We start from the raw sequence: 26,458 nt of genomic DNA on the forward strand, positions 1-26,458 counted from the left end.
TTACATACAGGAAATCTTTAACATTTAATTTATAAGGCAAGAATTACTCCTATTCTTTTATATAGTAGTATAAAAGAATCACAGATATATTTATTGATTCAGGAAACTGTGCATATCTTAATAAATAAGAGACAGAGCTACAGAATACTTGGTTTCATACCACTTGTGCTAATGATTTTTGACATGCTTTGTTTTTGTTTGAGATGGTGTTTCACTCTGTCGCCCAGGCTGGAGTGCAATGGCACAATCTCGGCTCACTGGAACCTCTGCCTCCTGGGCTCAAGCGATTCTTGTGCCTCAGCTGACATGCTTTGAAAAATCTTTCCTCATGTGATACTCCTCCCCAGTACTGAGATATAAATTATAGAAAATCAACTGGTTAGGATTACATTTTGCATTTGATAAAATAGCAATTGAGAAAAAAATAGTTCATACCTCTCTCCTCAATATTTCCTTCAATTCTTCATTCTTGTATATAAACCCAAATTATAAGTGACATAATTTTAGCAAACCAAAATAATTAACCAGTAAACCAAAGAAAAATTTTACCTTAAGTACAGATAACCTCCTAACAGAGTTGACCAAGTTAACACCTGAAATTTAAAAACCTTTCATCAGACTGCTTTCAGCATATTTATGATATATACATTTATTCTTCTGAAATCTCTACTATGAGAGACTAAACATAGTATGATACTTGCAGAAATTTCCATTAACAACTTCTTTTCAAATATTGACATTTGCAATGGAAACAGCTGGTCTCTCTTCTCATCTCTAACAACAGAGGTAGGCAGGCATAAAGGGTAAAGAGAGTTGCCTCTGAGTTTGACTCTAGCCAGAACCCTCTGCAGAGAAGGCACTTACAAGCAGCACCCGACCTGGACATGCTGGCCAGAGTCCTGAGTGGAAACAAGCCTGTCAGAGAACTGCAGTCTATGCCATTAAGTGAATGAGAGAAGATATAACCACACAGACACCATCTTACATTTATTCACAGAGGGATAAGAATCAGTACAAATAATAAACAATGCTTTAAATACAAATAAATAGCTCTGGTTTCTAAAGGAAACAACTCTATATATTAAGTTTTTTCTAAGTTCCTATTAAAAATAGAAGACTATTTTGCATTATGTAAGTTCTACTCCACCATTACCCTTTAAAGACTTATGGATAAAATGGTGAATTCTATACTCCAAGAAGTCACCAGAAAAATGGGAGATAATGCTCCTACCTCTCTGAACTATCCCCCAAATAGGAGGAGAGTTACTTGCATCATAGACAGACACAGCTAACATATACAGAAAGTATTTGATGTCTAGAGATATTTAAAAAGATTAACCTTGGGAAAAGTAAAAATAATTTCATTGAACCAGTTTTATGAATTCTGAAACCTCCCTCTACTGAAGCTTTGATTCAAATGTCTATATATTCATTTATACTCATGGGAAGATGTTAAGTTCCTATAACGAAAGCTTCCTCTTGCTAACAATGATAGTGATAAACAGTCTGTAATCACCAAGAATGGCACCTGGAGTAACAAAGTGATACATACCTGGTAAAGGAGCAAAAGTGCTGCCCAATTAAACAGTATGTCAAACTTGGCACCAAAATGACCAAAATGTGCTGAAGAAACACATCCCCAAATCTGTTGGTTGACTTATCTTTCTCTATTGTTATATTTAGGATGCTTAGAGTGAAATATCTAGAGGCAAGTATGTTCTCCAAGTGAAGAATCATTTCCAAGGCATGCAGTCCTTTAAAACTACCTACCACACAAAGTCATCACAGTCTTGGTGCCAGAGTGGCGTCTGTTCCATTGACTTTCTGTACCCACTGCATGTCCTCTCCTTGTCCTGCATAAGTTAATGCAATCTCTTCCACTTAGATCGCTACACAATTATTAGAAAATTGTATGTTTGATAGTGACCAATACAGCAATGTTTAGGTTTTCAAAGAAATTTTGCTTTTTCTATTTAGACTGACCATGATATAATTCCAAACAGAACATTCTCATGCTATAAAAACAATCCCATGCAATAAATGTAATTTTAAAAGTCCCATGAAAATAGCAACATTTGTTATTATAGAAGGCATGGTTATCTAGATTTGAAAAAAATGATTGCTATAGAATAAAAGTTCAATTTCCAAATAGAACTTGTGTTGTGGTATAAAATATTAAATTTGATTCTAGTTTTAACATGAACAACTTTAAGATATACAGCATGTTTTCCTAGCTGGGATTTTGAAACAATAAGCATAATTCTTAAACAGATTACTATAATATTTGCTCAAAGAATCAGCTCCTTTTTGCCAAGAACTTTCTCTTTTTCAGTCCAGTTGGAGGGACTGCCATAGTAAATTCTGGAACAACAGTTCTGAACATGATTTAAAACCTGTCTCTCACTTCCCTCCCTGTCTTTTACTTTTTCTTTGTGTTGTAAAGACACATAAGCGTAGAAAAATGCTCAATTTTTTAATAGACGCTAATATATTTAGTTTCCTGATTTAAGTAATAACATTTTGTGTATTTGCCTTTTGCTCTGGCACACTATAGAATGTTTCTGGAGTTACAAATCCAAACAAACCAGCCAATTAGAGCATCCCAGGGTTTCAATCACAATTTGGGATACAATCCTATTTATTCTGGATGATGCTCAATTCCATACATAGTGCAGGGAAGAAACATCCATAAGAACATCCAAAAACATTATGTTACCAAATGCTAACATGTGATTGTGCTCCGTTGAATAGTACCATTCACATCTACAAAGTACAAAGGCAGACGATTTTAGGTGTGGAGACCAATTTGCTTTTGTTGCTACAGTAATTCACAACCATCATCTTCGAGATTTCCATGCTGTTCTAGAATACGGAGTAGTCCTTTTTTTATCTGGTGGTTTAAAGTAGGAATAAACAGGCGCTGCTGGATACTCTGCATCAGGATTTTCCGCCATCATTTTCAGTTTTGCTTCAATGGCTTTTATCTTTGCAGTGACACTGGAAAAAGAATAGCAGAGGATCAGAGTGGGCCTAAATACCTGCAGAAAATACCTGTATAGTTCATCTCTTTGAGCCTCTTGGGAATATTAGAGAAGCAACAAGACATTAAATTACAAACATTTAAACATTTTACATATGTAACTAATTCTCTCATTCTAACAAAGACATCAAGTCTGAGCCATCTATTGTTTTTTTTTTTTTTTTGAGATGGAGTCTTGCTCTGTCACCCAGGTTGGAGTGCAGTGGTGCGATCTCGGATCATTGCAAGCTCCACCTTCCGGGTTCATGCCATTCTCCTGCCTCAGCCTCCTGAGTAGCTGGGACTACAGGCGCCTGCCACCTTGCCCGGCTAATTTTTTGTATTTTTAGTAGAGACGGGGTATCACTGTGTTAGCCAGGATGGTCTCCATCTTCTGACCTTGTGATCTGCCAGCCTCGGCCTCCCGAAGTGCTGGGATTACAGGCGTGAGCCACCGCGCCCGGCCATCTATTAAATTTTTAACATAAACCCAGACACTGTTAGGAGTACTTCATATATTTTTACATTTAATCCTCAGACGCAGACACTGTTCAGCACCTTAATGCTTGGCAGAGAGTAGGCACTAAAAATAATTCTTGTAGAATTGAAAACAACATTTTAAGACAGGTTATATTCCTTATTTTGCAGATGTTGTAACTGAGGCACAGAAAGGTTCATTTGCCCAATGTTACACAGCGAGTAAATGACAGAGCAGAGATTTGAATACAAACTGACTCAACAGCCCAGGTTTCACCTGAATCACTGAATAAAAATGGAAAGAAACCATTCTGGAAATCCTATACAGTCTCTTTTTATTGATGAATGTGTGTTAATAAAAACTATCATTTACAAAGTGCTTACAATGAGCCAGGCACAGTGCCCAGCATTTTACTTATACTGTTTTTTGTTTTTGTTTTTTTTAGACAGGGTCTTGTTCTGCCACCAAGGCTGGAGTGCAGTGGTGCCATCACAGCTTACTAAAACCTTGAACTCCTGAGCTCAAACAACCCTACTGCCTCAGCCTCCCGAGTAGCTAGGACTACAGGCACACACCACCACATCCAGCTGATTTTTTAAAACTTTTTTTGTAGAGATGGAGTCTCGCTATGTTGTCGAGGCTGGTCTTGAACTCCTGGCTTCAAGTAATCCTCCTGCCTCAGCCTCCCCAAATGCTGGGATTACAGGCATGAGCCACTGCACTTGACCTACTTATTATGTTTTTAATCCTTGCAATGGCTCTACATGGGTTATCATCCATGTTTTACAGATACAGAAACAAATGCAGAGGTAGTAATATGATCAAGGTTCACACAGTTAACAAATCGCAGTGAGAATTCAACTTATCACTAAAGCCCTCATTTTTTCTTCTCTATCAAGTTAAGAGCTGAATAGTCTTATATTACACAGGAAGGGAGAGGAGATCCTAGAGAAGTGGTGAGGAATTTGCTTTTGATTGAGATCATTGCCATCCCTGGACCTGAACGCAGAGCACTCAGGGAGTAGGTATTTTTTGGCCTATGGCTACCTTCATTTTCCATTCTTGATGCTGTTAACGGTCTATAGCCAGTGAGAGAAACTTGGAAGGAGTGTATACGTGGCCTTTTGGAGATCCTCAAAAGGTATACATGGGCAAGAAATTTAAAAACTAAGTTACAATAAAAAGAACACTGATGTATTACCGAGATGCATTCTGGCCCCTCTTCCATTAATGGCACAGCCGGTCACTGATTTTGTATGAGTCACAGGGAAGCAACCTTCTCTCATTAGGCATAGATGTTAATAGAGAGATGTAAGCTGCGGTCCTCTGGATAAAAAAATAGATGGAAAACCCTAGGCTATCTTGTAAACAAGTGGCATACACAAATCATAAGAAACTAAAGACATGTTCATTGTAACATGAAGACCATCAAGCACAAATGCAGTCATCTCTTTCCAATAGGAGTTAGATTTACGAAAACCTTCACGGAGATCAATCTGTGATCAAGGAGGTTCAAATCTCATGAGGAAAATAACACAGTGGATATATGTTCCCAGTGAATCTATAGAAGTCACTTAATTCCCTAGAGCAAAAATAAAAAAAATCATATTAAACTTAAATGAGTAACCATAAAATTAATTTAAATTTACTAATTTACCATTCCTGAAAACATTTCAGGAACACCTTCCCTTAGGTTTAATGAGATGCTTGTAAATCTGTTTTGCTTGGTGCAGGTAATATACAAGAAAGGCATTTATTCCCCCTGCTTGGTGCTCCACCCAAACAGGCATCACTTTCCTGACTTTACGATTGTTGGTTACTGATCCTTATGTATCACTGATGCTCCTTCACATATTTTCTTCCCCAACCCCGGAAGAGGCTTTAGTCCTGCACTTATGGCCTGGGGCTTCTTTGAAATAGTAACTACAAGACTGAATTTTGAAGTCTAATAGACCTGGCTTTGAATCCTGACTGTTATTTGCCATCTGTGTGATCTCAGCCGTAAGTAAATGACATACTACATGTAACATGTTTAGCACAGTGCCTGCTTCAGAGTAAGCTCAATAAATCTTGGATATTGTTATTGCTAAAATGTCTCCCTAGGCTACAATGCAAAACAAAACAAACAAACAAAAAACCCACCTTCTACTTCTGCTCAACCATCCACTTAACTTCCCCTTCCTCTACCCAACCCTTAGTTCTCCTGTTTTAAACTTCAAAGAAATAACTAATAATTTGTACAAACTAGAACCAAAACTGTCATGGCTGTTGCAATGGTACACAGAATCAAATATCTGCAAACCAAAATTTTGTATAAGGGAACTTAAGATTGGGTAAAAATTAGCATATAATGACAAACGCCCAAGAGACCCAAGGCCTTATTAAAATGCTTGTTTTTAGGGTAATGACTGATCTGTCTTTGTATTTCCAGTGCCAAGCACAAGGGTTCGTGTGTAGTAGCTACACCCAGTCTTTTTCGAAGGAATGACTCTGTAAATGGGGACTACATGACCTTAGGTGGATGGAAGGAGAGGAAATGTATACATTCTGGAGACTAACTGAACATATCTCTTGTCAAATTAATAAACTCTAAGAGTCTGAAGACTCACTATTTTATGAAGACATGGAATAATGAAATGGCTGAAGCTCCTGAATTACCGTGTCTTTCTATAGTACATCATCTTACCTTAGGTTAGACTGAGTAGGCTCAGTGCTTGAGGATGGCTCAAGACTGATTGGAAGAATCTTATCATTCTTGTTATGATCGTATCTCTGAAAATGAGAAACAGAGAAATTACTTCACTTGGGCAGAAACCAGCCCTTTACTGTAGTGCGTGGGTTCAGAAACTAATACCGTCAGTGCATCATCTTACTTCTAGACAATTTTTGGACTACTTTACATTTAGAATTAATGAAAAACGTCACATAGTTTTGGCCTAAAGGCTGTAAGTTTAGAAAAAGATGCTTCCATCTTGTCATCAGTTCCTCCTTATTTGGTAGGAAAAAAATGTCAACTTTCAATTTCTCAGATGGTACAAACACACAGGAGGGTTGCCTTCTTATATTCTTATTTTAACTGTCACATATCGCCTCTTACAATATTTATTTTATTAAAAATACTTTAAACTGGCCAGGCACGGTGGCTCACGCCTCTAATCCCAGCACTTTGGGAGGCTCAGGTGGGCAGATTGCTTGAGCTCAGGAGTTTGAGACTAGACTAGGCAACATGGCAAAAACCCTGTCTCTATTGTTAAAAAACAAAAAACCAAAAATTATCTGGGCATGCTGGCACATGCCTGTAGTCCCAACTACTCAGGAGTCTGAGGTGAGAGGATTGCTTGAGCCTGGGAGGCAGAGGTTGCAGTGAGCCAAGATCTTGCCACTGTACTCCAGCCTGGGTGACAGAGCCAGACCCTATCTCAAAAAACAAAAAACCCTTTAAATTTTGCAAAGTACCAACCAAGCATAACATTCAACTCTTAACAGGCCTGAGTGAAGAATAAAAGTTGCAGCAGCTTTCAGTTGTTGATATAGAAAACATTCTACAGTAAAGTAGTAGTTTAATTTGATGTCAGATAATTACATACTTTTTTTTTCTTTGAAAATTTTATTAGAAACAATAAAGACAGGGTCTCACTATGTTGCACAGGCTGGCCTCGAACTCCTGGGCTGAAGCCATCCTCCTGCCTCAGCCTCCCAAAGTGCTGGGATTACAGGCATGAGCCACCATGCCCTAGTCAGATAACTACATACTTCTTGTAAAAAGTAAATATAATATTGAAGAGCAATCAGGAGCCTCTGGTCAAAAAAGATTTATAAGAGAAGAGAACCGTGAGGCAAAGAGATTTTCAAATGAAAGACAGGAATGGAGGATGATTTCTCTTGCATGCCTTTTCAATGAGATGCAGAACCAGAAAACGGGTTTGGTAAATGAGACTTGATTTTCCCTTGAGTAAAAAAGCATTTGGTAATTCTCCTTGTTGTTTCTATTTTTAAGGCAATGTGTCCTAGAAATTGAGAAGGCTCTGTGATTACCTGGAATACTCAGAAGGATCTAAAGTATCTGAACTTACTTTTTCAGCTTGGATATTGAGTTTAAATGTCTGTTTAGTCTCTGTGACTCTTTACTGGGAAGTTTGTTGGGGTGGGGGGTAGAGAGTCTCTGATCAAAAACCATGCTTAGAGCTAAAGATTTCAGTTCCAACTCAAAACTGTCACAAATCTTTGTGCACGCAGGTTTTTCAAGTCCCCAGTGCGGAAGGAGGCAGATCAACTCTTGGGAACGTTCCAGTCAACACACTTTACCACCTCTGTGCCAGCTGGAACAGAATGCCATTTGTTGTTGTTTTTTTTTAATGGCTGAAGCTCTTCTAGTGCATTCTCCCAAGAGACTAATTACAGAATGCACAGGGCAGCCTACTGCTTCTCGGGACTTAAACACAATACAGGCACTGCAAAGCCCCATGAACCCACACCCTGGTAACTCCCAAGATTTCTGGAGTAAGGAGATGCCAGTGCTTTAAGCACTCATACGAACTACCCATTTCTCAAGCATTTAGAATAAACAAATTCAAACTCTCCAGAGTCAGAGGCTGGGAAGAGTCTAATAATGCCTATGGCAACTGATTTTAAAAATAAATACATTTTTTTCCTCCAAAGAACCCTCCACCTGAAGAAATGACAGAGGTCTGAGCGTAGTAATTATTGGCCACATGAGAAAATCAAAACCAGGATCTGTGGGCATGTGGAGAGAAATAACCAAGGAACTTAATCCCTCCTGAGATGTTCTCAAAAGAAAATCATCTGGTAACACACATGGCAGATACAAGTAGGAGCCTGAAGTATGGCTGTTTCTGGCGTGAAGAGATTGGGACATAAACGGGTAAGTGGATAACTGTCTTTCAGAAGGCTTATTTAGGATGAGGCTTGATGCCTTTCTAGCCTCTCAGACATACCTTTACTTGAGCATGTGCCCATCGCACCACCAACTTCTTGGACAGGGCCAGCTTGCCATTGAGACACTGGATGGCTTGCTCTGCTTCCTGTCCAGGAAAGGGACAAATGTTAGTTAAAAACTGAAGTGCTTAACTAGCTATATGTATTCTCACAGGGCCTCACTAGCTTTGATGGCTCAGTTTCTAACAAATTGTTTTTGGTAAATAACTGGCAAGGGTTTACAATTTTACAAGGCAGAATTTTAAAAAGGGCATTTTTTTTCTTTTGAGACAGAGTCTTGCTCTGTCACCAGGCTCTGGAGTGCAATGGTGCGATATCAGTTCACTGTAATCTCCGCCTCCAGGGTTCAAGCGATTCCCCTGCCTCAGCCTTCTGAGTAGCTGGGACTACAGGCGTGAACCACCATGCCTGGCTAATTTTTTTGTATTTTTTAGTAAAGACGGGGTTTCACCATGTTGGCCAGGACTGTCGCAATCTCCCGACTTCACGATCTGCCCGCCTCAGCTTCCCAAAGTGCTGGGATTACAGGCGTGAGCTACTGTGCCTGGCTAAAGGCGTGAATTTTTAAGTCAGTCAGACAAAAATTCAAATCCTGGTCTGTCATTTGTTGGCAGTATGATATTTGGCAGCTCACTTAAGTGTCTCTAGCTTTGTCAACTGTAAAATATAGATAAATAATACATAATTTTTAATAGATAATATGGATACTTATTCCTCAGTGGTTGCTGTGAGGACTCAAAGAATATAAAGCATGAAGTATATGATATGCACCTAACATATGCTAGTAATAGTGCTGTTCCCATTAGGTGATAGCCATATGCACACTTCCGTTAGCTAGGGTAGCACCCCCTATGTCAAGAAACTATACTCCCCGCAAGGGCCCTGGAACCATATCCTGGACTAGGGCGTACTCTCTGGATTCATAGTGAGGAATAATTGCTTTAAAGGGCATGGGAGTCAAGGAAACTAGGCCGGAAAAAGCAGGAGTGAGTCAAACAGACCGTTAGCAAGGTATCTGTGTGAGTCAATCTATGCACCTGGTTTTCAGAACCGAAAGTTCCTTGACCCTTTCCCCATCAGACACAGGAGTCATATGGTTGAAAGGAATTCCTGAAGCTGGCTAACAGTCACTCTGGGTCATTCCCAGGAAACCTGGCTGTACTTTCCATCCTGCCAAACCTTCTTTGCCCCATTTGCATCCATGAGACATTCGGCCAAGTGTAACCCATGTTTAGTGAGGGTGAAGAAATGCTTAAGGAACAGAGGAGGAATAGGATGTCCCAGGGAGCAGGGAGAGGCTATAGAAGCCAGTAGGCATTCCAGTCTGGTTTTACTGGTGATTCTCTTGTTCCTACAGAACTTACCAGTATGACATTTAACAAATATTTACTGAGTTCTCACTGTGTAGTAGGCTTTGGATATTCACTAATTATCCTTGCCCCACTACAGCACACAAAGCTAGAGTGTCAGGTAAGAAACATTTTATTCTTTTAAGCTTCATTTGGTGAATAAGAACTTATAGGGCACTCTATTAGTTCCAAAGTAGCAGCAGTTGCCAGCAGGGGCATTTTATTTTTAAATATTTTATTTTAAAATGTTTTTAAAAATAATTTTCTACCTGTGTACATTATTTCAAATATTTTCATATATTCGAAAATATTAAATGCCCACTATGTTTTCTTATACTTTCATCTATTCTCCCATCTTCCCATAAGTTACGAAGGATATGTATTTTTAATTTCCTTTCTTAGATGGAAAATCGAGGCCAAAAGAAGTTAAGAGACTTGCTCAAAGTTAATAAATAAAAGAGCCAGAAATATAAACTAGGCTTTGTATTCTACTCCAGTGTTTTTAAGCTAACATCTATGCCCAAACATGACCACTGATTTTAGTTGTCTGCAACAATTCCCAGACCGGGCACAGTGGTTCACGCCTGTAATTTCAGCACTTTGGGAGGCCGAAGCAGGCAGGTTGCTTGAGCTCAGGAGTTTGATCAGCCTGACAACATGATGAACCCCTGACTCTACAAAAAATGCAAAAATTAGCCGGTGTGGTTGTGTGTGCCTGTGGTCCCAGCTACCTGGGAGGCTGAGATGGGAGGACTGCTTGAATCCAGGAAGTTGAGGTTGCACTAAGCTGTGATCGTGCCACTATACTCCAGCCTGGATGACAGAGAGAGACCGTGTCTCGGGGCAAAAAAAAAAAAAAAAAAAAAAAAAAGGAATTCTCACTGCACTTCATTTTATCATTAAGAAAGAATAAAATATTTAAAAATGCTGGCCAGGTGTGGTGGCTCACACCTGGAATCCCAGTACTCTGGGAGGCAGAGAAGGGCAGTTTGCTTGAGCCCAGGAGTTTGAAGCCAGACTGGGCAACATGGTGAAACGCCATCTCTACAAAAAATGCAAAAATTAGCCAGGCATGCTGGCATGTGCCTGTAGTCCCAGCTATTGCAGCAGCTGAGGTGGGAGCATCACTTGAACCCAGAGGTCAAGGGTGTAGTGGGTAATGATTGTGTCACTGCACTCTAGCCTAGGTAACAGAGCAAGACCGTATTAAAAAAAAAAAATAAATAAAGACTGCTAATTATATAGTGCATTATTTCACTTCACTCAAAATACTTGAACAATTACAGTAACAATGTATTACTTATTGACTATCATATTTTAGAGTAACAATGTATTACTTATTGGCTATCATATTTTAAAAAATTAGAGGAAATAAAAAATACCCAGCACTGGCAAGGAGAAATGACACTACCATACAATCTCAGAACATACTGATATATCATTTCTTGAAGACAATCTGGCAGTTGTATTAAGAAAAACTATAGGCTGGGCACAGTGGCTCACACCTGTAATCCTAGCACTTTGGGAGGCTGTAGCGGGCAGATCACCTGAGGTCAGGAGTCTGAGACCAGCCTGATCAACACGGAGAAACTCTGACTCTACTAAAAATACAAAATTAGCGGGGTATGGTGGCACATGCCTGTAATCCCAGCTACTCGGGAGGCTGAGGCAGAAGAATCGCTTGAACTCGGGAGGCAGAGGGTGCGGTGGGCTGAGATTGTGCCATTGCACTCCAGCCTGGGCAACAAGAGTGAAACTCTGTCAAAAAAAAAAACAAAAAACAAAAAAAAAACAAGAAAAGAAAAGAAAAACTATGCATGGACTTTGATGATGCCATTCCATCTCCACAAATGTGGCAAATATACATAATTAGAGCTGTAAAAATACTCACTTTTGTGATATTTATACTAGTGAATCAACCCAAATACCAGTGAAACAACCCAAATAGCTAACAATTGGGGACTAGTCAAATATTATATATTCACATTATGTAGTTATCAAAAATGATTAGTTTTTAAATGCAGTCTAAGTCACATACAATCACAAAATGCCCAAATCTCAGATACAGATCAATGATTTTACCTCCCCCCACACACAGGTACATACAAACACCAGTGAAACCACAATATCAAGATACAAAATGGTATCTTGATGTGATTAAATGGTAGAAAAATTTTAGTATACTTTGAATGATAAACATGATAATATGATTCTGTTTGTGTGTTACAACACTGCATAATGTGTGTTTATGTGTGTGTGAATGTGAAGAAACAAAAAAAGACTGGAAAGATATATGACTAAATGTTAACAGTGATTATTTCTGCGTATTAGGCCAAGTGATTTACATTTTCTTTCTCAGTTATCTATATTTTCTTTCTTTTTTTTTTTTTTTGAGATGGAGTCTCACTCTGTTGCCCAGGCTGGAGTGCAGTGGTGCGATCTCGGCTCACTGCAAGCTCCGCCTCCCGGGTTCACACCGTTCTCCTGCCTCAGCCTCCCGAGTATCGGGGACTACAGGCACCCGCCGCCAGGCCCAGCTCATTTGTTTTTATATTTTCAGTAGAGACGAGGTTTCACCATATTAGCCAGGATGGTCTCGATCTCCTGACCCCGTGATCCGCCCGCCTCGGCCTTCCAGAGTGCAAGGATTACAGGAGTGAGCCACTGCACCCGGCCAGTTATCTATATTTTCATCTATAATATTCACACATTAATTTCAGAATAAAGAAAAACACTCATACAAATTATTGTTATTATTATGAGATGGAGTCTTGCTCTGTCGCCCAGGCTGGATGGAGTATAGTGGTGTGATCATAGCTTGCTGCAGCCTTGAATTCCTGGGCTCAAGTGATCCTCTTGCCTCAGTCTCCCAAGTAGCTAGGACTATAGGTGCACCATCACACATAATTAAAAAAATTTTTTTTAGAGACAGAGTCTCACTATGTTGCCCAGGCTGGTCTCAAACAATCTCCCCATCTCAGCCTCCTGGGTAGTTGTGATCACAGGTGTGAGCCAGGCCCAAATTATTAACATAACATTAACTATGCGATGTTCTTACATATGATGAATAAATTTATAAGTACTATGCAGCATCTCTACATTTAGCAACAATCAAATTCAATTTCTTTATCAATGTACTTCCACTTCAAGGACTAAATTTTAATACAAGGAGATCCATGTATATATCATGGTTGAAGGTGAATGCTCTCTTCTACATACATTAAAATTTATATGCATTTGTTCTGAGACCTTGAGAAGAAATAATAAAAGAGTCTTTATGGGTGTCTCATCACAGGTAGGTTTCTGTACCACAGGGAAAACTACTGAAAGAAAAGAAGGCTTTGTCAGTTGGCCAGCCAGTAAAGCAACAAACAAAAGAGAATAGAGAGGGGGATGTACATGTGCTCAATGTGGGCATCCCAATGCATTTGGTCAAAAATGTAGGTCAGTCAGTTGCCTTAAACCTTGGCCAAGGGAGAGTGAATTGTGAAAGTCACTAATTCATTTGTTTACTGAGGATCTCTTTTAGGACTCAATGTAAGGCACACAGATGAATCAGACATGGCTCTTGCCTACAGGGAACTGCTATTCTAGTAGGCAAGAGAGATGCACAAATAATTATGACAGAGTTTGATAAATACTATAAAATGGGGAGAAAGCTTAATTACCTGCTTAGTTTCAAAGTTAACAAAACAGTAGCCTCGAGGCTGTCCCTCCAAAGCACCTGACTTGTGGAAGAGGAAGTCAAACTGCTTTACTTTGCCAAACTTCTGGAGGAGCTTGAGGAGGTGGTATCTGCAGAGAAAGAAGAGTCCATGAGTATGCTCTGGGAATTCTGTTGGCCACTCAGCCTGAAGTGTGAGACAAAAGCAGGAGATAATTTACCCCAGGGATGAAATCTCTCACCCCAGCCCCCTGCCTTCCTCTAAACTGCTATGTTAGTTTATTTGGCAAACAGAGTTGTTTGCCTCTATTTGGAATGGGAACTAGAATTGTCATGGCTATGCATCTGTCCAACACAAAAATACCAAACAAAAAAACCACACCTTACAAACAGCTGTCTGGCCTACAAGCCCTATTTGTTTTTCTTTTGTTGAAAAGCTCAAAAATAGTGTTGATTTATTTATTTGTAATTCCTTGGCAATGAAATAGCATTTGTGAATAACTATAACTCCATTAGAAACACATACCCACCCTCCAAAAGCCAAAGCCTACCCTATCTCAAAAATAAACAAAGTAACAAACACACATGCATTCATGCAAACAAACAAACAAAAAAAACAGTCCTGGAAGATCTTCCTATTTGATTTTGTAGTTAATTCTTAGACCCAAATTGCACTTGTGAGCAACTCTACCATTAATCAAACCACAGCTAGTGATACTTCCATAGCACTTGAGAGTTTCAACGACTGATATGACTGAACATTAGGACAATGTGGAACAACTATGCGACTGAGGCTGGTTTCACAAAGGGCAGGGGAACCCGGCCAGTCCTACAAATCATCCAGCTATGGGTAACTAACCAACCTCAGTTGCTGTGAAACAGTTTATACTCTAGGGTATAGTCAAGTAAAGAATACAGATGGTCAAGGAAGAAATTTATTCCTGGCAGGATGTTCACTCCAAGCTATTGCTTACCACTCTGCCACTCATCCTCTTCTTAAATTCCTTACTCCAAAACTTACTTGGTTTCTATAGAGCTTTTAAGTTATTCAAACAGATGTGGCCTTAACAGGTTGCTGTGGCCAATCTCAATTCCGACTTCCTGTCATCTGATGTGGGGGTGAGACAAACCAACAGCTCTCCCGTTTCCTTTCCCTTTGGCCTTCCTCCTGGCATCCTCCGTGCTATTCAAATGGAGTCAAGGTTTTCTCTAAACAATGCTGTCCCTGTGATACTAAAAAGGTATCAGCCCACATGCTAAATCTGTTATTACTGGGAATTCTACCCCACAGGGAGTCAGTAAAGTTGTCGTTATAGCCACATTTATATTCACATTGTTTTCTAAGAGAAACTCATCAAAATTTTATTCTTGAGCAAGAATCTCCTTTGGGAGGCAGAAAGATATGAAATGGACCATACACTACACTAAATTTGATACTAATGCACATCAACAAGCAAGTCCATTATCCTGGATCGAGCGTCTGACACAGTGGAACAAGAAAGACATAATACAGGTTTACTGCGACAAATGCAAGGATCCCAAGGCATATTGTGGATATTAATCTGGTCTATTTTGAAAGGTAAAACAACCATGATTTCCTACTTTCCAACTTCCCAACTCCCATCAGGACACCTCAACCACTAGAGAGAATGTAGGAAGTGACTTCAGGGGAAAGGAAGACACCTTAAGTGCAAATGTGTGGTTTTACTTGACTTTTAAATAGGCTTACAGCAAGGGTGAGTCTCTCACACACAAAGATGGGCGAGAAGAGCCTCCCCCAGGATATTTAATTCACAGCTGCATCTTCCAATTACTAAACCCATCCAAATCTTAATGCCGTGCCAGTTGCCACAGAATGGGGAGTCAAACCTATTCTAAAAAATAAAAAAATAAAAAAAATAAATACATCTAGGCCAGGCGCAGTGGCTCACGCCTGTAATCTCAGCACTTTGGGAGGCCAAGGTGGATTGCCTGAGGTCAGGACTTCGAGACCAGTCTGGCTAACATGGGGTGAAACCCTGTCTTTACTAGAAATACAAAAAAATTAGCCGGGCGAGGTGGCACATGCCTGTAGTCCCAGCTACCCAGGAGGTTGAGGCAGGAGAATCGATTGAATCCGGGAGGCGGAGGTTGCAGTGAGCCGAGATAGCACCACTGCACTCCAGCCTGGATGACAGAGCAAGACTCCATCTCAAAAACAAAACAAAACAAAACAAAACAAAAAAACAACCAAAAAAACAATCTAAGGCTACTGTGGGCTGGTCATCTTTTCATTAGCTCCATTCTACTTAATAGCAGGAAGGTAACACGATTGGCATTTCCTAAAGAATGAATTTTAATTTACTCAGAAAAAAAAAACACACACACACACACTGACAAAAGATTACTCTTTGTAAAGCTAACAAATACATTCTGCCCAAGAAGTGCGACCTTAAGATTCCAGGAACATCTGCTTAGGTCTGTGTCTTTCAACTTCTCCAGGATTTCTTTTCTTGTTTGATAATTTCTTAAAACTATCGGAACACCGAAACAAAAGAAATGAAATGTTTACTATTTTGCTTCCTGGAGATGGGAACTGCAGGCTCTGATAGTGAAAAAAGCCTGAAGGATCTTGCTTTCACATCTGCAAGCACTTTTATCTGCTGCTGAAGTGCGGGAGAGCACACTACTCAGCATAGGCTTGCTTCACTTAATGAAATGTGTGCCCTGCAGCCTTCAGGAGCTAGCAAATTAGCACACCAGCCCCACACATAGATCTGCAACTTAATCAGTGTTTTCTGTAATTGGTCTTTAAGACAGCTTTTCTGCCTAATGGCACAGAAGTAATTAATCTATACAAATGTTAAAATAGATACCTACAATGTGTCTAGAGCCAAGCAGGCATATGGGCTATGCAGATGAATAAAACTAGGTTCCTGCCTTCAAGGACCTCACATTCTAGTTAATAGAGAGAGAGACGTAATCAAACAATTACAAAACAATGTGATGCTTGTACACAGAGGGGATGAATATGAGTACATAGAATGAAGACCAATGGTGCAGGGAAGGTGGTGGTTAAGGAGAGCTTCATGAAAGGAATGATATCTGTGACTGGGTTGTGTCAGTGTGAGTGAGTACTAAGCAATGTGCAAAGACAAAGGTGAAAAAGGGTCTGATCCATTGGAATAGAGTGGGGGTAGCCAGTAAGATGGGGCTGAAAGGTAGGCAGAGGACAGGTTGTGAAGGATGTCAGGGGCTGAGGAAATTTTAATTTCATGTTGTAGGCAATTGGAAGCCCATGAAATGACATTTAAGATTATTTTTGGTGCACAATTTGTTGTAGAGAAAATTTTCTTTATAAATGTATATAGAAATTACTATGAGATGGGTATTTATGTTTTATGCTAAGTACATTATTAAATGGTCTTGTTGTGTTTCCAATTTAAGTAACCAAACAGTGAAGGCCATTTCATGTAAACCAAGTCATAAAAAGAAGTATGGACAATGAGGAGACATAAGGAACAGGCTGAGAGAGAAACAGGTTTCTTCTGGGGTGAACACACTGTTCTCGCATGCTCATGCGTTTATTTTCCCTTGCATTCCAGCTTACCTAGTTTATCCCTGAAAGTCTGTATCAGGAGGACATTTCCACCTGGATGGCTTGCCACTGCTTTTAAGTTTACTTAACATACCGCAAACTGAATTCCTCCCTGCTACAAACTGATGATCCTTCCAGCTATCCCTCGGGTCAGGGGGGACATGATCTTTTTATATTCCTCAGGTAAGAAATCTCAGGATCACCTCAACCTTCCACTCCACTTCAATCACTTTCCTCATCTCAGACTCACTCATCAGTCTCCAAGTTCACTGTCTCTATCTAGGTGATAACTGATGGCAAGACTAGTTCATGGCGATCTCTCTCAGTGAATCTTCATCTTCAGTTTCTGCCCTTCCAATTCATCCTACATATTGATGTAAAATTTCTCTACTAATACATCATTGTCTAGCCTGGGCAATATAGTGAGACCTCATCTCTACAAAAAAAATTAGCTGAGTGTGGTGGCACACGCCTGTACAGCCAGCTACTTGGGAGGCTGAGGTGGGAGGATTGCCTGAGGCTGGGAGGTGGAGGTTGCAGTGTGTTAAGATTGAGCCACTGCACCCCAGCCTGGGCAACAGAGTGAGACTCTGTCTCTAAAACAAAACAACAACAACAACAACCAAACCCACATCACTTCATGATGTCAGTCTCCCACTAAATACCCACAATGAGTCTCTTTTTCATGAAATTCAGACTTGTCTGAATGAATTTTAAAGACCCTGTCTTAACCTGAGAGTATTCTATCAATGCAGCCACTATTTTCATTCCCATCCAGTATTCAAACTTTGCTTAAGTCAGAAAGATCTTCCTGATTATCTACTTACACATAACAATCTTTCTTACTCCTACTTATAGGCCTTTATTTACGATTTTCCCTCCACTCAGAATCCTCTTTCTATTAGCATTTCTATGGGCTTTGTTCTCTTTCATACTTCCATATGCATAATACAGTGGCTACAAATTTGGCATTTTACACAGCACATCTAATACTTGAAAAAGAAAGTCAGTATTATCCCTTTTAGAAAGAAAACCGGCCGGGCACGGTGGCTCACGCCTGTAATCCCAGCACTTTGGGAGGCCGAGGTGGGTGGATCACAAGGTCAGGAGATCGAGACCACGGTGAAACCCCGTCTCTACTAAAAATACAAAAAATTAGCCGGGCGCGGTAGTGGGCGCCTGTAGTCCCAGCTACTCAGGACGCTGAGGCAGGAGAATGGCGTGAACCCAGGAGGCGAAGCTTGCAGTGAGCCGAGGTCGCGCCACTGCACTCAGGCCTGGGGGACACAGCGAGACTCCATCTCCAAAAAAAAAAAAGAAAGAAAGAAAACCACAGTGCAGAAAATAGATAATGCCTTAGATCATTAAGTTTTTCAGCTTCTTTGTGGATGGCACTAATAATGATATTCAGAGGTACTGCTTACACTTACAGTTAGATTGGGTCTCATAACAATGAAAAAGAAAACCTTACATTTTAAGATTTAAAATAGGATACTTTTGATTATGACTGTTCAAAAATTAGAATATTTGTGCAAACAACACTAAATTAGGCGGTGGGAAATTATCATTAACTACTTCAGTATACTGAGCCAACTCACTTCACTCTTCATTTCCTATATAATAGGGAAAACAATATCTGTTCCACTTACCTCACAAAGTTTTAAGGGGTTACGTAAGAGAGATTCATATGGTATTAGAGCTAGAAGTAATGCTCAGATCATTTAGTTGAACATTCTCATTCTGTAGGTAAGAAATTATTACATATAATATAGTTGACAGGAATCAGAATACAGTGGAAAGAACATAGGTTTGGAATGTACTACCTCCATAAACAAGAATGCATCATCACTCCCTCGAATTCTAATCTCCAAGATCTATTTAGTCATACAAATATTTCTGGCATCTAACATAGCCCTAAAATGGTCAGTAGTACAACCAGAGAGTGAACACAAACAAACAAGAAGAGTAATATTAGAGTGCTAGACAGTCAGAAACGCATATTCTGTTGGGAGGAGGCTGACAGACATCCTAGCGCAACTTGAGCAGGACTCAGATTAATAACCAACAGGCACACACACATAGAATGACTAGAAATAATCACAGAATAAACTAAAAAACTGGGTGGAAAAGTGGTTATTTTTAAAAATTGCCATTGTTTTACATATTCATTCATGACAGTAAGTTTATATTGTCTTCTAACAAGAGGTAAAAGAATATTTGAAAGGGAGAGGTATTCAAATCAGTTTATAAAAGAGATCAGGTAGAGAGTAGGGACACATATAGGAAAGAGACTGGGAAGAAGGGTCTGTTGAATGGGGAAATGGCAGGAACTGGCAGCAATATGTAGACAGAAGGTAGGTTTAAACAGGAAAGCTGGAGGATGCTCTGCAAATTTCTATTAAAGAGTCATTAGAAGTTTAGAGATTTGGATTCAAGCAATACTTTTTGAGACTGCACTCCAAGACAGGTACCATATATTCACATAAGTTTCATTATGTAATCCTTCAATGTTTGGGAATGACTGTATTTTATAGTTCATCCAGGCTCACCATTACATGCCCTGAGAGGAACAAGATCCAGAAGTTTCTGTATTTCAAAAACACGGAAGGAAATCATCTATTTCTACAAGATAAGATTTACTTTACTAAAATGTCAGGTTCCTTTGCTGTAATTAAGTAAATTAAATGAGGTAATATTAACATTTTATGTTAACCATAAGCTATGACTGGTAGTTATTTCTTTCTTTCTTTTTTTTTTTTTTTTTTTGAGATAAAGAGTCGCCAAGGCTGGAGTGCCGTGGCATGATCTCGGCTCACTGCAACCTCCTCCTCCTGGGTTCAAGTGATTCTCCTGCCTCAGCCTCCTGAGTAGTTAGGACTACAAGCACCCACCACCATGCCTGGATAATTTTTGTATTTTTAGTAGAGACAGGGTTTCACCACATTGGCTAGGATGGTCTGGATTTCCTGACCTTGTGATCCACCCACCTCAGCCTCCCAAAGTGCTGGGATTACAGGTGTGAGCCACCACGCTTGGTGGTAGTTTTATCTTTAAGCGTAAATTTATTACAATTTAATAAACCAGTCTGTTTGACAGATAAAATGTTTTAAGGTAAAGAATCCATAGGATGGCCAGGCATAGTGGCTCATGCCTGTAATCCCAACACTTTGGGAGGCTGAGGTAGGAGGATCGCTTGAGCCCAGGAGTTTGAGACCAGCCTAAGAGACATACTGAGACCCCTGTCTCTACAAAACAAAAGCAAAAAACAAAAAACTAGCCAGGCATGGTGGCGAGCACCTGTAGTCCCAGCTACCCAGGAGTTCCAGGCTGCCATGAGCTATGATTGTGCCACTGTACTCAAGCCTGGGTGACAGAGCTGTGAAACAAACAAACAAACAAATAAAACAAAAAAGAATCCATAGGAAAAAAAATAATAAAAATGGTCTTTGGTGATATAGAAGTGGAGAAACCAGCCACAGGGAAAGCCCAGCACTTCCAGCCAGCACGCTCTGATCTACAGTTTATTACTTGATGTCTACCTCTGGCCTGATGTAAAAAGAGCGGAGATATCGGTGGGAAAGTTCTGATTCAATGTTCCTGCCAGTGTTCTAATTGGAAAAAAACATCCACACACTCCAACTTATGACATAAACTGAGGTGGCAAATGCCTGTTTGAATCTTCCTGTCAAGCAGCAGGACACAATTAGAACAAAAGTCTCATTACAGAGAAGTGCGGCCAACACAACCAACGTTGTTTCCACACTTTAGATTTCCATTTAGACAGGCAGAGGTGGGAATGGAAAGCACTATGAGCATTCCCTCATAGCTTGGGTTTTGGATGATGGAAAAAACTTCTTTGATGAAAAGACATTAGTTGAGAGGTTGTTCAGATTTATAAAGTCACCCTCAAAAGCCATGAACCATAAAAGAGAACCGAAATAAATGCAATCTACTCGAGGGTCCCTGTGACCAAGATAACATAATATATGGGCAACACATCTTAAATACCATCATAATTTCTAAGGGAATTAAATGTATTTACATTTGGCTGATATGAGCTTGAGTAGGTTTAAGGAACTTTTTGTTATAATCCTGATTTATAAGTTTATATCCTTTTTTTCCTCTTTCCTAATCCTAACTCTCATATATACCTTGTCTCATCTCACACTCAAAGAAGCAGGTTTCCTCATTTCCTCTCTTCACCTTTTTTTTTTTGACACAGGGTCTCCCTCTGTCACCCAGGCTGGAGTGCAGTGGCACAATCTCTGTGCACTGCAACCTCCGCCTCCCAGGTTCAAGCGATTCTTGTGCCTCAGCCTCCCAAGTAGCTGGGACTACAGGCATACACCACCATGCCTGGCTAATTTTTTTATTTTTAGTAGAGACGGGGTTTCACCATGTTGGCCAGACTGGTCTCAAATTCCTGACCTCAGGTGATTCACCTGCCTCGTTCTCCCAAAGTGCTGGGATTATAGGCGTGAGTCACTGTGCCCGGCCTCCCCTTGTCTTTAACACTGTTCCAAAGGGAGTAACTTCTAGGACTGATGATATGCTCAAAACTTGCTTTCGGCCTGGCACGGTGGCTCAAGTCTGTAATCCCAGCACTTTGGGAGGCCAAGGTGGGTGGATCATTTGACGTAAGAAGTTCGAGACCAGCCTGGTCAACACGGTGAAACCACCTTTCTACTAAAAACACAGAAATTAGCTGGCATGCTGGTGCTTGCCTGTAGTCCCAGCTATCTGGGTGGCTGAGGCACAAGAATCGCTTAAGCCCAGGAGATGGAGGTTGCAGTGAGCCAAGATTGTGCAATTGCACTCTAGCCTGGGCAACAGAGCAAAACTGTCTCAAAAAAAAAAAAAAAAAAGAGAAACAAACAAACAAACAAACTGGCTTTCAGCATTGACCTCATACAGGCCAACCCACCCATTCTACTCGGCCACCAACCACCACCCTCCCCCTATCAAACAACTGGCAGAAGGGAAAAATCTTTCAATTTTCTCAGCTAAGAAATTCCTTTTCATCTTAATGGCTGTGATGTAAAAGAGCAGGGAGTCAGGGCAATTCAATCAGTTTCGTGATCTTGGGCAAGGTACTTCTGTCTTTTGGAACTTGGCTTCCTCTACTGTAAGATAAAAAAGCTGGGTCCCATCAGAGGTTGTCAAGTGTGCTCTGTGGAGCCCTAGAAGTTCTACAGAGCCTAAACAGGGATGGCCAAAGAAAGGGTAGTAGTTGACAAAAGATTTTGGCTCCATCTCTTCTCCCTTTTAGTCAGAGCAACTCTGAGCTGTTATTTTATATACAGCTCTGATTATTACTTTTACTTTAAAACAGGGTTCTTCAGATTTAAGAAGTCTGAAAGCTGCTTAGCATGGCACTTGGCACTCAAATCATTTAATGAATGAATGAAAACCAAAGGGACATGGATGATTTCTAAGGTTCCTTACAACTCTGACCTTCTATAGTTCTATGGCTGCTTAACATGAACTACAGTCAAGGGGTCTCCTCTGCCTGTTTGCAAAGGTACTGAGACTTCTGCTTGTTCCTTCATTCTGGGTACAAATGTATTCCCAAGGCTGATTCTAGAGAATAATTCCCTAGAGCTACTAGGTACAAGGATTCAAATAGTTGGAAATGGGAGAACGTCTTTGGCAGATAGGTATATGGATTAAAGGATACCCAAGTCTGTGTCCTTGCAGTAGCAGAGTCCAAATGTAAAAAAAGTGACAAGATAACAGGCTAACAACAACATCTTATCTCTTCAAAGATAAGATGTAAGTAAAGGGGTCAAACTATATCCCACACCACTTGAAAATTCTTCTTGACATCACCACCACAAAACATTCCGATATTGTAGGTAAAGAACTAAGGTAATTTAGACTCACTCGGTAATTTTGGGGTCCAGGTTGCCAATCCATAATCGGTGTCCTTCCTGCAGAGAGCCCTCTGAAAGGATGGATGCATTCTCCAGGGGAAGAGTTTTGGTTTCTGCTTCCATCAATGTCTACGAAATACTAAAAGAAATGTGAACATTCAGGCAGGAGGGGAGTAACAAAGTGTGAACACAAGACTTCAAATTCAACTCAACAAACATTTACTCAAGGAGGGCATGCCCTCTGGGCAGTCCTTCAAAGGCCTCAGTGATTCCACAACCAGGGCTACAGAACCAGTTCCCTTGGGACAACTGCTCTGGCAGCCAGAGCACATAAGCTGCCATTTAAGGTGAAAGGGGCGTGGTTCTGTGTGGAGAAACTAAAGTTTTCCTCCTCTGTAGCCAGAGGCTGACTGGGCAGGAGGCCAAAGTCTCTATTACTACATGATACTTTAGTTCAACAACTGTCACCCAAAATAAGCCTTGGAAACCACCAGGAAGAGTCTTAATGGCATTAAAAGGGATGGGCAGGGAAGAGCAGCACTCCATCCCTTTTCCTCAAGGAAGAGACAATATAGCAAAGAGAAGAGGCCATATAAGAAATCTGTGCATAGACAGAACTGGGTTTGAAAGCAGGTTGTGTGACTTGATGAATTACCTGAACTTTCTAGGCCTCAGTTTCCTCATTATCTAAAGAGAGAACAGTGCTTATTTTATAGAGTTGTTGTGAAGATTAAAGACAGTAAAAAATCACTAAATACTGTATCTAACAACAGTAAGTAATCAATAAATACTAGCTATTATCATGTTTATTCTTTTGGGACAGACCAGGAAGAAGAGACTAATTTCCTCCTTAGTTAGTCAAGTTCCACCATTTGCTAGCTATGTAGCTCTGTGCAAGTTACTTAACCACTGTTGGCCTCAGTTCCCTCATCTGTAAAACGGGAATAATGCCTCATGAAATTAGGGTGCAGATTCACTGAGTTAATATACCTAAAGCATTTAGAACCGTGCATGGCACCTAGGAAGCACTCAATTAATGTTAGCTTAAATTATTACTAGTCTTAGTTCCTGAAATGTCTCATCTCACAGTCAAGGAGAACACAGGATTATGATGGAGACAGCAGTAGAAAGAGCAGAAAGCTTGGCGTCAGAAGACATTGTTTCAAATTGTGGCATTTCTTTCTTTCTTTTGAGACAGACTCTCCTCTGTTGTCCAGGCTCGTGGGTGGTGGCACATTTCGGCTCACTGCAGCTTTCACTTCCCGGGTTAAAGCGATTCCCGTGCCTTAGCCTCCTGAGTAGCTGGGATCACAGGCGCATACCACCAAGCCTGGCTAATTTTTGTATTTTCTTGTAGAGACAGGGTTTCACCATGTTGGCCAGGCTGGTCTTGAAGTCCTGACCCCAAGTGATCCGCCCACATCGGCCTCTCAAAGTGCCGGGATTACAGGTGTGAGCCACCATGCCCAGCACAAATTGTGGTATTTCCACTGGAAGTTACTTCTCTCTGAGCTTCAGTTTCCCCATCTTTAATAAATTTTGCCCTGTTTAAAACTTAAGGCTTCAAGGACCAAAAATGAGATGACAGATGTAAAATAAAGCTTTAGGGGCTGGTAAGAGAGCAGGCTGTGCCAAAATTCAGAAATCCCTGCTAGAGAACACGTGTCCTATACCCAGAAGTGCCTCGGAGGTCAGCACTACAGGAACCGTGAGGTCAGTCGCAACAACTGCCATTACCTCTTATTCATCTCAGCACACCCTATAAAGTCTAGCACAGCAGTCCCTAGTTAATTGTTTATTGAATACCCTGCACATGAGGTATTGTTCTTCCTTTCCCATTCACATCTTTAATCTGTTCAGCAATGTAAGCCAAGCAACTAGGAACTGTTAAACTCTGGGCTATGTACTGAAATAGAGAAATGAAAAAGACACAGCTCTTGTTCTAACCTCCTGGGAGAAAGGCAAAATAGATATAAATTTAATCCCAGGGGAGACACATTTTGTCTTCTCTCTGCTTTCCTTTTTCCCTACTTTTTAAACAAATCATTCATTCAAAAAAATAAATTCACTGTTTCTATTATCTAGGACTTATCTAGTTACTGGAGTCAGAGCAGTGAACAAGCAAGGTCCTTATCCTCTGGATGCCTATGTTTGGAAGGAGAGCAGGACAAAACAAAAGCAAAATAAATAAAGAAGATATAATTAGTGATACACGCCACAAACACAATTAAGCAGGGTGATGTGACAGGCACTGGACGACTTCAGATTGAGTGGAGGGAAGGCTTCTCTAAAGGAGACGACATTTGAGACTTGAATGACAGGACATTCTGATTTTCTCATGTCTAAAATTAGCAATAATACCAATAGCTATTAATACTTATTACTACAAAAAGGTACCATGTTTTACTGCTAAGAGTGCAGAATATGTGGGTCTGGATTCAAATTCTGACTTTTGCACCTAGTAACTGTGCCTTTAGCAAGTCACATGATCTTTAAGTATCCTCTCCATAGAAAAGCCTTCCTTAACAGAGTCCCTTGTTATTCTATATCATAGCCACCTTTCCACATTTTTCCTCCTATATAATGCTAACTCAATATATTATTTAACGTTTCCCTTTCTGTTTCCTTCACTAGAACATAAGCTCCCACAGGACAGGACCTTGCCAATCTTGATCATGGTTCTATTTCCACACTTAAGTACACTGCCTGGCTCACGGCTGGTGCTCAATATTTACTAAATGAAGCAAGTCATTTCTCCACTCGGAGCCTTAGTTTCTTTTTCCTTCCTAGAATGGGTAAAATTATTTCTGTCTCATGAGGTCGTTGTGAGTCTTAAATAAGACAATTTTGGTGACAGCTCAGTATATGGCTTTTTGAGGAAAGGTAAAGGGTAATAAAAGATCAAGACGGCATGGGACTACCAAAATGCTTTGCTTTTGCAATAGCAACAAGCCTTTAGACTACCAGAGTTCACAAAACGCGGTTACATTCATCCTTCCAGCTGAGCTGCAAACAACCCTGGAAGCCAGAGATAGTCATCTGGGGAAAGTGCAATCCAGAGAAGAGGAGACACTTGATTCTAAAAGCAAGCGGTTGGCCAAGCCTGGAACCCTGGCTTCCCGATTTCTGGCTGCGAATTCACACAGGCGAGGGGTCATTGCTCGGATTGTTATTTCCGGGCCAGCGACAGGACAATCCGGGGCGGGGCCTGAGATGCAGTCCCGGGAGGGCGGCCTCCTGTAAGACCTCTTCGCGGGCCCAGCGCTGAGGTGCAGGGACATGTCGCGGCCGAACTCACCTCGTGGCCTCGGCGTGGTGCTCTCAGCTCATGCCCGGAAACCAAGTCCCGACGCCGCGGTCAGACGGACCTCTAGCCGCGTCTGCCTCAATGCCGCCAGCTGCCAGGCCGCCCGTGACGCGTTACGCCTGCGCCGCCTCCTCGCCTCGTGACGTCACGACGCCCGCGCAGCTGCGGTCGCCGCCGTCGCACGAGTCTTTCCTTAGTAACCTGGGCGATAGCTGGTGAGTGTCCTTGACAGGGC

The 26,458-nt window shown here is 40.7% G+C and overlaps 2 protein-coding genes across 8 annotated transcripts in view; one reads left to right on the forward strand and one right to left on the reverse strand.

The window, feature by feature from the left end:
* Positions 1 to 26,359, reverse strand: RBM18 (RNA binding motif protein 18). Of its 4 annotated transcripts, XR_001895616.3 has the most exons (7): positions 26,215 to 26,359; positions 22,927 to 23,055; positions 13,471 to 13,597; positions 8,453 to 8,539; positions 6,184 to 6,269; positions 4,699 to 5,079; positions 1 to 2,997 (listed from the first exon to the last, which is right to left on the reverse strand). XR_001895616.3 is itself a non-coding variant. In XM_003911280.4 (6 exons), exons 2-6 carry the CDS (start codon positions 23,037 to 23,039, stop codon positions 2,838 to 2,840), a joined length of 573 nt encoding a protein of 190 aa, XP_003911329.1. In that variant the 5' UTR covers positions 23,040 to 23,055; positions 26,215 to 26,354; the 3' UTR covers positions 1 to 2,837. The 4 variants fall into 4 exon arrangements, 3 of the variants coding, with proteins under 3 accessions (XP_003911329.1, XP_009186408.1, XP_021782879.1); XM_003911280.4 differs by lacking the exon at positions 4,699 to 5,079 and having other exon boundaries at positions 26,215 to 26,354; XM_009188144.2 differs by lacking the exon at positions 4,699 to 5,079 and having other exon boundaries at positions 22,927 to 23,045; positions 26,215 to 26,335.
* The window catches only part of MRRF (mitochondrial ribosome recycling factor), a 65,391-nt gene continuing 65,066 nt past the window's right edge, over positions 26,134 to 26,458 (forward strand). For 3 of the 4 annotated variants that reach the window (XR_002517434.2, XM_003911278.4, XM_017949585.3), the window contains exon 1: positions 26,134 to 26,438. Coding sequence is in view for 3 of the 4 variants with exons in the window: in XM_003911278.4 (XP_003911327.1) it covers positions 26,245 to 26,438 (194 nt within the window). In the remaining variant the exon portion in view is untranslated. The remainder of the gene's footprint in view (positions 26,439 to 26,458) is intronic. The other variant, XM_003911279.4, reaches the window with a different exon arrangement.

Source organism: Papio anubis, chromosome 13 (genome assembly GCF_008728515.1).
Source record: "Papio anubis isolate 15944 chromosome 13, Panubis1.0, whole genome shotgun sequence".
Taxonomy (NCBI): domain Eukaryota; kingdom Metazoa; phylum Chordata; class Mammalia; order Primates; family Cercopithecidae; genus Papio; species Papio anubis.

What these genes read in the sequence shown, in the direction of transcription:
- RBM18 (XM_003911280.4), bottom strand. Translation starts at nt 23,039, where the DNA reads ATGGAAGCAGAAACCAAAACTCTTCCCCTGGAGAATGCATCCATCCTT. An exon ending in CTGGACCCCAAAATTACCGA is followed by an intron (nt 13,598 to 22,926) that starts GTGAGTCTAAAT and finishes CTTTCTCTGCAG; the next exon opens with ATACCACCTCCTCAAGCTCC. An exon ending in GGGCACATGCTCAAGTAAAG is followed by an intron (nt 6,270 to 8,452) that starts GTATGTCTGAGA and finishes TCTCATTTTCAG; the next exon opens with AGATACGATCATAACAAGAA.